Below are 16,313 nucleotides of genomic sequence, written 5' to 3'. Positions count from 1 at the left end.
TTGACGCAGTGTCATTATAACATATCGATTTTTCTCTTTCAACTTTCTTTCTTCTATTGTCTATAATTAAAAAAATTATTCTATTACTGCGAAATGTTTTAATAAGAAAATAATTGACCCAGATAGTAACGCGATAAATTTTTTGGCTTAACAAATTTTTTCTTGATAAGGAATAAATTCGTACAATGGCTTCATTATATCAGTAGTGTTACGTGATATGCCAACAATAAGAATTTCTTTTAGAATTCCTTATTGTGACTATTTATGTGCCAGCTGAAAAAAGTCCTTTATAAGTTTATCGAAATAAGATTGACTTGCATCGTCGGTCGCTTTTCCTGGACCGACCTTAGTTTCAGTTGCTTTTTTGATGGCGTTTTTCTGTTTTTTTCTCTCATAAACAAACGCCCAATAAAAAGTAACAACCAATATGGAACATGTCGCGAAGTTGGACATATACAATTACGACGCGTCGTGCACGTAAGGGTGATCGATCGATCCCAGTTAAAAGGACACAAAAACGGATGTACAATTGTCAATCGCGCCTCACAATTCAGCATAGGTTGTTATAAAGAACGGCATACATCATAATATAATTAGTTTGATATATTAAATCACATGAATTGCTAATAATGAAGATCGGGAGAATGGATTTATTTGAAGGAAAATTTAGATCGCAGATTTTTTTTTAATTAATATAATTAACATAATTCTAATTATCTTTTGTAACATTTAAATATCCCGTGAGACCCAGTAAGCTTGTCAAAAAATAATTTTTTGTTTATCATGATTGATGAAATCAATTCTAAATATACGCAATATAAGGAAGTCGAATCAAGTGCCTCGAAAATATCGAAGGAAAAGTCGTAAGTTGCGATAAATCTTGTCATTGATAAATTAAAGTGCTATATATCGGGGAATAAGACAAGATATTTGCATTCGGCTTACGAGCTTCGTAAGCTCGGCCTACGAAGCTTATAGCTTCGCAGTCGAATCTTCCTTCACAATAACGACGTAAAGATACTCAATCTGTTAAAACGAGCAATGTAATATAGCCGTTTCGTCTTAAGCGGGATTTATTTGCGTCTGTTGATTTATATTGATAGCACACACCGAGAAAAACGAATCACCGAGAGTACCACGTAGCGAGAGTACCTGGGAAAACGTAACATGTATTAAAAAAGCTGTGCGAATGAATATTAATTGCCCTGATGTCCATTTAATCGCCTTCATTGTTTGTTGGCATTATTTTTGGAGTTTATTTTACACGCTTTAAAGATCATTTATTTTTGCGGAAGAAAAACATAGTGTGTTGAAAAATTTATAACAGCGTCGCAACATACAGTACAATTTTTTTCGTAGTTCATGTATGTGAGAAATATTAGGTGTACAACTTAGCTTCCGCCGTTTTTTTCCCGAAATTCGAGGCTTTATTGTTCTGAATCATTCCCATGTCTTTGAGGCGTTTTGAAATTGCTTGTTGAGTCACTCCCAATGATCGTGCCAATTCTTTTTGACTTTGACTCGAGTCTTCATTAAGTAATGCCTCCAATTCTGCATCTTCGAAAACCTTCTCTCTTCCACCGCTATGCCGGTCTTCGACGTGAAAATCACCGTTCTTCAAGCGTTGAAACCACTCACGACACGTTCTTTCGCTAATAGCGGCTTCACCATAAGTATTTGAGAGCATTCGATGAGCCTCAGCCGCAGATTTCTTCATATTGAAGCAGAAAATTAAAACCTCCCGCAAATGACGAGAATTTGGCTCGTAAACTGACATTTTCAATCGAGTATAACTTTATGATGCAGACACAAATCGACTAATGTTTCTATGGGGTTATGTTGACAGATGCCCAAGTTTATTGCATGACGTCTATGATCTATTTATTTCGACCACTACTTACCGCTAAAGCCATCTATAGGAAAACGGCGGAAGCGAAGTTGTACACCTAATACATCGTTTTTCTCTGACTATTCTTGTCCTATTAAACAAACAAAAAAGAAAATTGTTTGGAATATTAATTTTATTTCGTTTATTTTACTTTAAAATTTAAAATTAGCATACACACATGAGCTTTATATTTTTTTATAAACTTGAATTATATATTCTCGTTAAAAACTTTTTCTCAGCCTATGCAGAATTTTACGTAAATTCAAGAATACCGATGTCAAAAGAATTTCTTTAGTATCGTGCGAGCATGTGCGCGGAATGAGTAATCACTGTCGATCGTAACTGCCAAACAGGCACAAACGACGGAGCATGACATCGTATTTATAAACGCACGTATACGACTTTATGACAAGCCGCTTCGAGGCAAATATGAGCGATGGAATTCGAAGGGCTATATGTTCAAAGCAAGAGTCTCATAAAAAAGTGAATTGCGTAGGCTGACATTTTATTTCACAATTTCCGAGATTTCGAACACCAATATTGTCTCTACATGAAATTTCCTTTTTATTTTCTTCCTTTGATTTCAGTATAAAAATAAAAAGAATTATAGAAATATGTCGAGAAAAATGTTTTATATTTACAATAAGATAGTATCTACAAGGACAATTCAATAAATAAGATAACGAGACATATTATATGCGTATAGTTGCTCTAATGCTACCTTATTTATCGAACCATCCTAGTACATAACATAACTGTCAACAATATAGATTAATTTAAGCAATGTTTCTGATACGTGAAAAAAAATTTAGCAAATAGATACTTTATAAGCCACATAAGAAAGAGAGAGAGAGAGAGAGAGAGAGAGAGAGAGAGAGAGAGAGAGAGAGAGAGAGAGAGATCCAATTTCTCTCAGAATTTGAAAATTAGATTATTAATAGAATTCATATAAATCGAATTGCAGATGTTAGTGCGTAGTCAGAGTTTATTATACAGGAGGATATTATATTCATAATGTAATTTTCTAGAATATAAAATAAAAATTTGATAGAGTTTAATTTTAAATTAGGCTAAATTCCGATGTAGATATGTTTTTTCCTGTTACATGTACACGTGATATGATCTTGAAGATTTACATATTCTTCGAAAAAAGATGTCAATTTGTGCCAATCCATTATCACTCGCAAATCATATAATAATATACAAAAGCAAAATTTTAGATATTTCATTGTATGTTTGTGATGTAATCTGTACGATAATCCGCGGTAATATTGCGGCGCGAAGATAATGGAAATTTAGAGAGGGTGAATTAGCACTCTCTATATTTAAATATAAAGCAGAAAGTCGGGTTATATAAGATAAGTTACGGGATAACACTCAATTCACAGTCACGTTGAATACATAAAATATATAAAACGCTTTCGGCGATGTAATGAAGACAATGTATACCTCTTCATGATAATGAAGAGTGCACATGCGTACACATTACAATACTAAAAATTTTAAAAATTCATCTCATATGAGCTATTGAAACCGCGCAAATTGAAACTGAGATATATCGCATGAATTAAAATGAACGAATGCTATGAATAGAGAGTAAACTTTGAGAGAAGATCCGAAAAAAACTCTTTGCAAACAAACATTTAATCTTACAATGTTTGAATAAGTTTAATTTGACGAAATTCTGAATCGTTGCAAGACATCGTTAAAGCAATCTATCATATCTATTAAAGACAGAAACCGTTAATTATGTTTTATTATTCTCGCATCCTAATTAAAATTAGTGAATAGCTTTATTATGATTAAATCTCATTTAACCATAATAAAGTCATTCACTCTACTTTCGAAAGAATTGAAAAGCAGCTTTCTTTTTCGATAAAGATATATTAAAAAGGCATCTCGAGATAAATTAAAATCGATATCTCACACAAAATTTTATGAGATTACAGTCAACAATTCAATTAATTAATAAGTTTTCGTGCTAGAACAGATTTCAATCCAATTATAATATAAGCTGAAAAATTAAAAAAAAAAAAAAAGAATATATATTTCTCAATTAAAGATTTTCATGTAGATAAACGCATTTAATATTAAAATAAAAATAATTTTATATAGTTTTCTTCCTCTTTGTTAAAAATATATTTAAATATCGTAGATTAAATAAATTAAATTTGTTGGATAGCGTGACCCTTTCTAACTCGTTGTTTTGTAATGTGGTTGTAATAAAAAAGTCTTATGTATTTCGTCATTATCTGCACGTGCATGAAAATGGAAAGATATAAAATGTCTCGCTACCACGTATTCCGCTGCTATGTATTCAATTTTAACCAACATTACGTTGCGTACACCGTGAAAAATATGCAAAAACTTTCATTAACGACTTTTGCATATCGCAGCATCGTTAGTAGTTACCTGAAGTTTCTGAAAATTATGTTCTATAGATTTTACTGTCGTAGTTAGATGATCGTTATGTTCCTCGGAAAGTTATGTCATTACTGGAATAAATTGTCAAATACAGGTTGCGAAATACAACATCACGTATTTCGTTCGGCGGCATTGTAGAAATTACTGCGCATTGGATATTACATCGCGATACATTGCGATCGATATATAAATTACGCTCGCTATTCTCGGTAGAACAACACTTTTGCCGTCAGTTTGTTTGATGGCTTACCTATAAATATATTCCATAAAATGATTGTTTCCAACAGTGACGTTAATGAATTCTTTAGTTTATGAATTATCGTTTAATTATTCTTAGAGAGTATTTTTAATAAATCGTGGTTCACCTTTAAATAGTTGAAGACGTAATATTAAAAAAGAGTCAAATTATGGGGAAGTTATTTTTGAAATAAGAAAATTTTATTTTATTTAATTTTCATAAATTGCGCGGAAATTGATTGAAAATGTAATCTTTCATAAATATATAATACCAATTATCAAATCAAATTCATGTTATCAAAGAAATTATACGCTATAACATACTATTTTAATTATACATACAGACGTAAATTACAACTACAATATGGAAACATGTTTACCACAAATACTGCATTGTTACTCTATGTGGTTGTTAAAATATCTAATTTAACTAAACCGCACAAAGGACACAAACGCAGTAATAAAATAACTTTAATAATTGCAAACACAATTTTCATTGAAATGCTGATTCGTCATAAATTAACGACGAATTTAATCGAGTGTCTAATCATTAATAATATGATTAATATTATAATAACTTTTATAAAGATGCAAATTCCATAATTTTATGAAATATTAATTGAACAGACTAATTACAATAATAGTACAGTAAAAGATCTAAATTTTAAAAATTTAAATTTTCAAGCCATTATTTATTGAAGTTTTTTGATACTATTGATACTTAAACTTTAAGTTAAAATTCTGGGAAAAGAGTCTAAGGAGTGAACTTATAAATTTTTTTTTTTTTACGGACATGTTTCGAGACGCATCGCAATAATGTATTTTGAATATTATTGGTGCTTTGATGTCTTGATTAAGAAAAGATTAATTTAATATTATTAATCATTATCTCCTCGATGCAAGCAAACGCAGAGATTTTGCAAAAGAAATATGTTGGTATCAAGCAACGCCAAAAATAAATAAGAGAAACATCGACGGACTATAGCCAACTGGAGTATGCTAACTATAATTGGAAGGCAACGCAATTTAGAGAGAGAGAGAGAGAGAGAAAGAGACGAAGCAGAGAATGCATACGCATAACACTTTCATTAATATAGGTCGATAGACTTTAATCTGAGTTGCAGCGCTGTTTGTATAACAACTTCCCCAAAAAGGACAATAATTTTTTGACGTTTATATATGTGAATAAATCAGCGTGTTGATATAATGCATCATATTACAATTCTCTGTTATTTTATACAATTTCAGCAGAGTCCAATCCAGCAAACGAACAATTACGAATCGCTCAATTTGTTATAACAAAGCATACGTCGACAACTTTGGGCGAGATTGTCATTCGTATTTTTCGAATTAAGAACATTATTTCGGATGTTACCACGCGCGCTTTATCATATCGTTTACAGAAAAGGCAAGATACACGAAAATTTCGCAGTAACGTAGACGTTTATTTTTCTTTGGCCATGCTGAAGCAAGCAACAGTCACTCATCTATTTATAACGCCACCGCGCTAACCACCATCCGCCGAGTCTATTATCGCGTATAAATATGGAGCACATAAAAAGAATGCCGATATGATGCACGGAACGCTTGAAAAGATAGGGAAAAAATAGAGCTGGAAATCATTCATCCATCCTGTCGGCGTAAAATGCAAAATCACATGCACAAACAAGCGAAAATTACGTAATCTTTTATAACATCAAAATTTTCTTGATTAACTAGTGTTGCATTGCCCCCTCCCCCTCTCTCACCCTATACATATATATATATATATATATATATATATATATATATGTATAATTGTATTTACTCTCATCTTAATCTACATATTATTTTCCATTTCTTTGAACCTTTGTTATTGCTTGAGTTTAACGCGACAAAGAACGTAGACAATCGCTGCGCCCAACTTTATATTATTCATAACTTTAATACCTTTAAACTTTGAACAAAGAGAGAAATGGACGTTTGATAAAGAACGGAGCTTTGATTTAATTCTCACAATTGTCGCTGCGCAATCACGATTAACCATTATTGAGCTTTCTTTCTCTTGCGCGTCTCTTCTTAAGATACTTTAGAACTGACATAAATTTAAATGTTTTGAATATAGGAAGATTTAAAAACGGAACAACAGCTTTTTACTATTACGAGGTCAGTGTATGCATAATCCAGTTAATTACGGATGCAGATTTATGCGACGTGTTATGCAACGCGCAAAGCGTTCGTCATTCGCTAAAGTGGAGGGAGAAAAGTCATCGAACTTGTCGCGTGTGTAGCTGATGTATCGCGAGCTTTCTTGAAATAGCGAGACGACCGCAAGATGAATGGCCGCAATGCGATCGCTTTTAAGAGATTGCAGAGTCCGTAAATCGTATCATTTAACGAGATCGTTTCGCGCGATTACAAAAAAATATGTCCTTGGTTAATGATCTTCCGTCAACATATTGATTACCTATTAGTATATTAATGGAGTATTCTAACATTACCATAACGCTGCATAGATTGATCGATTTGCGAAAAAAAAAAACGAGTTCTCTCGAATAAAAATAATTTGTGACTATCTTTATATATAAATACGTAAGAAGATGCGGATGAAGAATGACAAAGCGATAAAATTCCTTGTGATATTTTATAAAAATTTTCCATACAAAGGAAAGCCATCCGTATTTTCTGTTTTTTCTTTATGTATTTATATTTAAGAAACAAAAATTTATATATATATTTTATTATTTTTTAAAAAAGTTTTATAATTATTTTTTATGTATAAAAAATAAATTATATATTTCTCTCTCTCTCTCTCTCTCTCTCTCTCTTTTGTCTCTATTAAAATAAAATATAAGATATCAAAAAAATATCATTTTACCATCTCAAAAAATATACTTGAGCTGCTTTATTGAACTCTCGAAAAATATATAAGAACTTTGATTATAAATAATATCGTCATCATCATTATGATTCAGTCGCAAATCGCGAGTAGCTACTTTATCATAACGCAGAGTGCATGCAAGTTCGAATTGCAGTTTTGCATGTAAGTAAATGTGTGCAACATAAATGTAACTTTAAATGGCTTATATTTCAACATTATCTAAGATTTACAATCGCGTAATGCGTGCGCCAGATTATTTCACATACGTTAATATATGAATCATTATAAGAAAAATCGAGTGCCATTGGACAGGCCATTATTTTTGCCAGAACGTGTCAGTTTTCGATGATATACGAACGCGACAAATGGTCCGAATAATAGATGGATTTTCGAGAATATATTCTTTATGTATTGAGAGATTTCTACAAACATTGTGATAAACCTTTCAAATTTGTTTTGATACATTTTACATACAATTTTTGATTAAAATTTGAAATTTTTAATATTACGTTATATTAATACATTATATTAATTTTTAATTAAAAATTTATATATATTTAATCCCGCCTTGCTTTAAAAAAGACATTTAAATATATTTAGATGCTTTGTGTTATTAAAATCATTAAATTGTCTCGACATTTATTCAATTGTATTGTAACATATTTTCTTCTTTTTATGATCATAAAACAAAGATTTGCGATGCACTCAAGTGCTCTAGTTTTTTTTTTCATTATTATTCTAGTTGTATATATAAAAAGATATCATCTATACGATATAGTCAGACGTCACATTTCATATAAACAAGCAATTATATGCATTACACTTCCATTATGAAATAGAATTCATAAAACTGGCATTTAAAAATCTAATTTCTAAAAGTGTGAACACTATTTCGTTCTGTAAATAAAGATTAAATTTACAAAATTTTTGTTTCTATTTTTTTTGTTTGTTTAGAAATATGAGTCCCGCGTTTAATCGGCGGATTAAATATTCGTATTGCTTGACAGGTAATAATGAGCGCAAAAAATAACGATTTTTTTCTATAGGGTATAAAGCTTTGCTCTATCAAGCATGACAAAATGCTCGCATGTTTGCATAAAAAACTAAAAAAAGAAAGCTTAACTATTCTTCGATGGGAACATTTTTCGCAGCACGTAATTCGTTGCATTCACTGGCGTCTTCATAGATGGATCTTGACATTAAAAAAACTTTAAAATTGCAGAGTAAAGAGTAAAATTGAAGCATAAAAATAAAATAGAATATATTTAAATACCCTGTATATATAATTATAGAACGTTATAACATCATGATAATTAAAACAATAAAAATCATTTCTAAATTTAGAAATAACAATACCGCTACAGCTGTTATATTATTCATAATTATTTATCCATTTTCATTGTCACTGTTATTCAGGAGGATTTCAGGTTGATTAAGTAATATTTATCATCGCTGTCTTATATAAACTCGCTACATAAACTTGATATATAAACTTGATACATCTTATCTAAAATCTCTCGTCGAGAATGAAAACATAGATTCTCTCCTTGCCGATTTTACGTCGCTGTGAGCTGTAGCAGAACGCGCTTGCACAGGAAACCGCCCTATAAAGGCGACCCAATGTAAACCGCAAGTCTCATTTGTTGCTCGCAAGCTCGCGGCTGCCGACAGCCGAACCGCCACAGCTTTGTCTGTTGTATTTTCGTTGGCACGGTACTGGTACCGCAACGATGCACCGCGGCCACGCAATCCGGAAAGGTCAGCCAGCATCATTACGTACTCGTATAAGACAGCCGTGCGAATTGCTCGGATATGCCGGGTCTTTTATCAGACGCGATACTTTTATCGGTCACGCGAGCTTTTTCGGGACGCGAGATGTGCTATTCCGCTTTGGAAGTAAACGACGCCGCGATGACTCTCGTGAGTGTATTGTGTGCGTGAGAAACAAATATTTTAATTAAAATCTTTTCAGACAAACATAATTAATCAGTGATAAAGAATAATCGTTTACGCATTAATTTTTCCCCTGATGAGATACATTTTTGAATGTTTAAAATATAAGTGTGATTGTTTAATATGAGTTAAATAAAATTTCAAATGTATTATATTTGTAGGATGGGAAGGACGCATTTTATTTGATATGTGATTTTATTAAGTATTCGAAATAAATTATTTATAATAATCTTAAAAACAAAAATTCAACATCGTTCTTCATATCACTATATTTGTGTCATTGTTTATGCTACAAACGCGCCACGATATAAAAAAATATATATTACGACAAATATTTATATTAAAATATAAAATTATTCAAAAATTAACAATTTGTTTTTGCATTATTATAGCTTTAACCTAGAATGAGCACGGATCGGCATCGGGAAATAACGTCAGATACGAATGAAATGCAAGGCTGAATAATGTACCGTGAAACGGTGATCTCGCGCTATCATTGTTATGACATAGCCCGAGGGAAAGGATGTAGTACGGCAAAGGAGGATAGAAGATACGGAACGTTTGAAAAGGTGCATGTACAGGTAATAAAAGATCTTTATACACGCGTTGTATTACAAAGACTCTCCATCAAAATTGATCCATGTCTTTTAAAAATATATCCTTTGCAAAATTTTGCATCGATTATGGGCGAAGTATGAACAAAGCGTAATAGAATATTAAAAAAAGAAGAGTTGATAGCTTTTGTCACACAATTAAATATTTCACAGAATTTTAATTGAAAATTTAGTTTATAATATTCTTTGTGTAGATAGAGTTCCTAAAAAAATTCACTAAGTATAGATTTGGGATTAGAATTTAGCTAAACGTATGTACAGATTACTGGCATTTCGTTCTGGCATCGTAAAAACGCACGGCTACAATAAGAAACAGAAGTGGAGACGGGCACGTGTGCGGAAGGATACGCGGTCCATATCCGGCCCGCCATCCTGGCGGCATGGTCCTTTGGGTCACAATACTATTCCTCCAAGGAGCTGGATTCGTAGGTAAATGAAGAGTCACGTGATTACGCATAAATAATAGAAAATAGTAAAAAGAGATTTTTTATAAGAGAGGCACAATATATTTACACGATAATCGATATAACTATAATCGTATAGATAGTAAAATTTAATTTTTCGTTTAGTTTTAAAAGAGATTTAATGTAAAATCTTTATTTCAAATTTAATTGCTAAATATTTAAAGTTGAATATTAAAATTTTACTAGGGAAGATATGATTGAATGAAATTTTTGTTAAAAAGAGTTCTGTTTGTGATCGAAGAGAGAGCGATACCGTTTTGAGAGAATCGACGTTTCTAAAGAAGCGGATATATTCAGGGTTGGGAAAGTTACTTTATAAAAGTAACTCGTTACCGTTACCGTTATTTTTTCTAAAAAGTAACTCGTTACCGTTACTCGTTACCAATTTTAAAAAGTAACTCGTTACCGTTACAGTTACTAAAAAGTAACGAGTCGTTACAATTTCCGTTACTTTTTTACAATACAAACTAATAAATTATTTTGCATAAGAAAAACTTTTAAAAAATTGTAAGCAAGATTTCATTCAAGGTTTATTACAAAATAAATGATTAAATTTTATCGAAATTCTTTATTAATTTTTAATAAAATTTGTTGCTCCATAGTATCATCATTTAAATGCCCTCTTTGTGGTGTTAATACAGAGCCACCGATGCTAAACATTCTTTCTACAGATGCACTGCTTGGTAGAGCTGTATTATATTTAATAAAAAGTTTTTTAAGTTTTGGATAGTCGTTTAACATTTCTATATTACAATTATTTGATTTTAAAAACCGTTGCAATTCTTCTTGTTCAGATTCATTTTGCACCGTTTTTTGCTCAAAAATGAAAAAATCATCGTGATCGTCAGATTTTCCAGCTTTTGAAGAATTTTCAGTTGATCGGATTCCCAATAAATCCTCCAAGTAATTTTCAGCACGTTTTCTTTTTTCTCCGGTTAACCAGTTTAACTTAAATTTTGGATGTAAACATGCTGCTATTATTATTTCTTCTGTTTCAAATATTGTACGAAATCTAAAATCAAATATAGTAAATTAAGCGACATTGTTTGTTTTATTGAAATTAATACTTTTGAATCAATAGTTTAAAATAAAATAATATTTTTCAATTAAATCCTTATTTAAAATTAAATAACATATGTATTAATCAAATTAATAAGTTACCTTTTATTTAAACCTTGCTGAATAGCTTCAACTAATGAATGGCAATCTATAAGGTCAGATTTATTGAGATTTTCTAATTTTCGTTGCAAGGTACTTAGAACTGGTAGTAAATGAGAGCTCTGCTTTTCCGAAAAGATAAAGCTCTCATTGGATATCGCGCGTCGCGTCATCGCACTGGTCTGCAAGAACCATAAGTTGATCAATCATATTCAAGCATTTTTACAACATAATAAGAATGCTAATTGGTCGATTTGCTTACGGCTTTACGGTTAAGATAAAAATTTTATCACGCACAATAGCAAGAATAATATCTTAAATAAATCAAAAAATTTGAAAAAAGTAACGATAAAAGTAACTGTTAAATTCGTTACTCGTCACCGAAAAATGTAACGAAGTTACTTTTTCCGTTACAAATAAAATTTGTAACGCCATTACCGTTACAGTTACTGAAAAAAAGTAACTGTAACGGTAACGGCGTTACAAGTAACGCGTTACTTCCCAATCCTGGATATATTATCGGATAATGACAGATATATTTCGTGTTTACAGGCTCGGTGACAGGCATTCCCGGCGTCCCGGAAAACATAACGGTAATGTTCCTGAATCCGACGTCCGTACGCGTCTCTTGGAGTACCAGCCAAGTTGAGCAAGTCGAAAAATACGACGTCACGTACAAGCCAACTGACGCCAGGTGCGTTCCAACGATTTCGATATTGCAAATCGACTCAGATTTTCATTTCGCGATGCACAAACGGCATTAAAAAAAAAAAAAAAAAAAAAAAAAAAAAAAATACTAATTTCGCGTTCTGTCTACTCTGGTATGGGTATATCTTTTTAGAGAAATGAAAATTTTTCAATGAAAAATACGGTCAATCTGTGTTAATTACTTGTCTTCGTAATGTTTTTATTTTAGGAAGTTACTGTTCTTTATAGGTCATATACAAATACGGATATGTTGTTTGACGCAAAAAAGTTTTATTATTCATAATTTGAAGAGATAATCCTGTGGGATTAAATTATTGGATTCTATTTTACGTTCTCGCGTGTGCCACATAATTGAGAAATTGGACAGTGATATAAATTTTTCTGTTCTGATCCCCTTCGATTTACATTTCTATTTTTCATTTTTCTCACACATTCCATGACAAAAAATTGAAACACACTGACATACTTACATTTTCGCGGATTGCGACAAAATGCCGCAATGCAGACATTTAGGCTTGAATCTGATATATATCTATAAAAAGTTGCACATTCGCAACATATATAATGTGTTGCGGTCTGTGCTAAATATACGCTTATTGGAAAAAGATTGAAAGAATAGCGAGAAGGTTGAATTGTGCGTGATAGGCGTGTGCCTGTGATCTCGTGTACGTCGTATGTAATTCAAAAGTACGCGCATTACACGCCACCGGTATTTCTTTTAATTACTAGGGACGTTTAAATATAACTGCATATACTCCCTACCATTCAAAAGCTAAAATATTAAAGAGATATTTATAATATAAAATAAATTATCGAGTTAAAATTTTATACATGGGTAGGCACGTGTGGGGTGTTCGTAACACCGTATAATTATAATTATTATAGTAAATATTAGCAAGTAAAAAAAAATTTTTTTTTCTTATTCATCGTTCATATTTAGATTTATCTCTATCTCTTTCCAAATTTTCTTAATTTAAAAAGAGATTTTTAGTTCATAATTATTAATTAAAGATGTTATTTATTTTAAATCCAGCTGAGGTATAAGTAAATTTGACTTAGCAATTCGTTATCCAATTGTAGAGAAAAAACTATAAGCTGCACAGAATTAATATTAAAGAAATACGTTAGAAAATGAATAAATATATGTTAAAGTTACATATAAAAAGAATGTTTTTTTCTTATAAATGATATTTTTAATATATTGGACAAAATTTATACCATTAAATAGATAAAAAAATACATTCAGTAAAAAAATTGTCGTAATTATCTCTGTTTTCATTTCTGTGAAGAGAACTTGATTTGCAAATATTTGTAGAATGATTAGCATGACCAAACATCGACATGATGCAAAGAGTACCAATGGTTCATTATTAAAGAAAATCGATTCCAAAAGAAATATATTTAATGAGAAATATTCTGTGCACTAGTTTATGATAAAACGCAAACATGAGCAGATCGAATGACCCATTCCGTTTATACTACCAATACGATACTAGAGAATCAAGAGTGCAGTCTCTTGCGAAAATGCAGAGCATCGATCTTTTCTGCGATAGGACGGTCTAGGATAGGCTATGGTCTCGTTATATAAAGCTCATTGCATGCACTTAGGCTGGTCAGATTACGGCTTTATGTAACGACAAAAACATACAAGAGGGAATATTAAATGGGTTAATTGGAGCTAGCTAGAGAATACCTGTTGTAAATAGCTCGAGGCTTTGTTTTCATTCAATATTCAATATCAAATTATTTCTACTTTAGAAGAGTCTTATATTATTCTCAGCATCAACAATGGAATGCATATATGCAATGCATCAAATGTATTTTGTGCATATAGAAAGGATATTATATAACAATGTAGTTTAAATGTAGTTTATAATCTTAAAAGAATAGGGATAAATTTTAGAAGAATAAATAACTTCACTTATGATTTAATATTGTCATTACTTGATTAAAATGTATATTAAACTGGACATCTCGCGGTATAAATACTTAAGATATAGAATATCTTAAGAAGTTAAATATTCTTTAAAACACAAGTATAGATATATCTTAAAAATTTAAACACAGCACATCGCTATGTGTTGAAATTTTTGTCAACTTTATTCGATTATATCGTTAAAATTATTTATGGTATTATTTCTATACTGATTGCATTAGACAAATTATTTTATTTGCATCTAAAATATATAATAAAAGCACATTATAATATTTATGATTGCGATTTTGATAATAATATGTACATCTATTTTATACAATGAAACGGAACTTTATCGAATATCGGTATTCCATCAGGTCATTTTCATAAACTCGATCTTTCACGATTATTAACGGTATGTCTAAATTCTAAATATCAAACCAATTATGTTCGTTCGCAACATAACGATGGTCATTTGAGTGGAATCTATCAAACTATGGCAACGCTAAATCGAAGTTGCGCTTTAATAATAGTTATTTTAATGCTTATTATGATGCAACTATTATATTGCCCTATGCTGTTAAGGCTTATAAAAAATGTCGATCGACTTACGACAACCGTGACATATCGAAATTCAATGTGTATCTTCTGATTAAATTACAATATTCGCTCCATAAAATTCCGATCATCAGATTTTCAATTTTTTGTTTTTATGATATACCAATTAACTTATCGTACAGTTAACATTTAATAGACTGTTAATTATATATCGACTATACATCGATTAATAAAGTATCAATTGACAAATATTAAAATTAAATATTAATTAAAATAAATAATTATAAATTACTGTGTAATTAATATGCTTTTCTACAAATTGTTACAATAATTAATGAATCTTTAATTTATTTAATTAATTCATAAATCTAGATTTTCTGTTTTAATATGTTGACAAAAAATATGTATTATAATATAATCCATTTCACTATCATAAAACATTAAAATTATTATTATAATAATCAATTGTATATATAATAATCACATATGATGAAAATAAATTTAAATAAATGTGAGAAATTTTTCAAAAACGACTATAAGTATATATAAGATTAATGTAAACCGAAACATTAGTGCTTATAGATAATCTTTCTATTGAAATATATATAAACATATGTATGGTTAACTTTGTACATATAACTATTTTACGATGATTTTGTCTCGTCGTTTCTGTGTTTATAGTTTTTATATTGTCACGTTTTCTAGTTGGTTGCTTTCTGGCTTTTATTTGTATTGTTGCAATCTTCAGCGAGACGGTGAAGAGTATGCATTCTGACAATGCATATAAACTTTTTTATTTTTCGTTTCCGAGCATATTCATATAAAATTGAAATTATATGACTGATGATCATGATCATAATCGGCAGCCAAAGTTAATTGTTTTAATAAAAGGATTACCTATACGCACATGTCAGTGGCATTTGCATCGACTTTAATGGAAATCAATTGTTATTTGAATGAAGTATAATTTAATTATTATTCTTAATTTTATAAAAACAATATTTATTAATTTTTTTTTATCTTATATAACAATTTTATATTTTCTAAAATATTTGATTTCAAGAAAAAGTTACTTAATTTTTAATAATATAATTTAATTTTTTATTACCAGAACGCCGAAATTTTGAACATTTTAATAGTAATTATTTCTGAAAATATAAAAATAGGGTAAGAAAATCTTCGAGATAACCGGTTTACACATGGAATATTTTCGTGAATCGGAATCTCATGGGTACGCGATCGTAAGCGTAAAATATCGAATCATAACGGCAAGGTGGTTAGTTACAGGGTCGTGGCGGTGGTCGCAGGAAATAGCGAAGCTGTCACCTTGAGCAACCTTCGAGCTGATACGCAATATCAGCTGGTCGTAACCGCCGTGAGAGCTGGAAAGAAGTTTCGAAGTCGACCGATCGTCTTCCGCACACTCGGTAAGCTTTGCCTTCCTAAGCTTTACCTGTCTCCGGCATCACGGTCACATGTGACAGGTGCGTTTCTGACAAAGAGAAATATTTCTCTAATCTGTGTAGTAATCGTG

General features: G+C 30.8%; 1 protein-coding gene across 6 annotated transcripts in view; it reads left to right on the top strand.

Annotated features, from left to right (window-relative positions):
• Positions 1-16,313, top strand: part of LOC138935909 (uncharacterized) — a 71,371-nt gene that overhangs the window by 27,106 nt on the left and 27,952 nt on the right. For 3 of the 6 annotated variants that reach the window (XM_070300829.1, XM_070300823.1, XM_070300825.1), the window contains exons 3-6: positions 9,755-9,943; positions 10,238-10,405; positions 12,151-12,292; positions 16,061-16,263. In XM_070300829.1, coding sequence (XP_070156930.1) covers positions 10,357-10,405; positions 12,151-12,292; positions 16,061-16,263 — 394 coding nt within the window. In that variant the 5' untranslated portion in view covers positions 9,755-9,943; positions 10,238-10,356. Of the gene's footprint in view, positions 1-9,017; positions 9,168-9,754; positions 9,944-10,237; positions 10,406-12,150; positions 12,293-16,060; positions 16,264-16,313 lie in introns of those variants that run through there. The other 3 variants (XM_070300826.1, XM_070300827.1, XM_070300828.1) reach the window with 3 other exon arrangements.

This window comes from Polyergus mexicanus, unplaced genomic scaffold, assembly GCF_030449975.1.
Source record: "Polyergus mexicanus isolate NDT 795.1 unplaced genomic scaffold, iyPolMexi1.0 SCAF_8, whole genome shotgun sequence".
Lineage (NCBI taxonomy): Eukaryota > Metazoa > Arthropoda > Insecta > Hymenoptera > Formicidae > Polyergus > Polyergus mexicanus.
The sequence above is the reverse complement of the archived record's forward strand: the minus strand, read 5'-3'. Positions and strand labels throughout refer to the sequence as shown.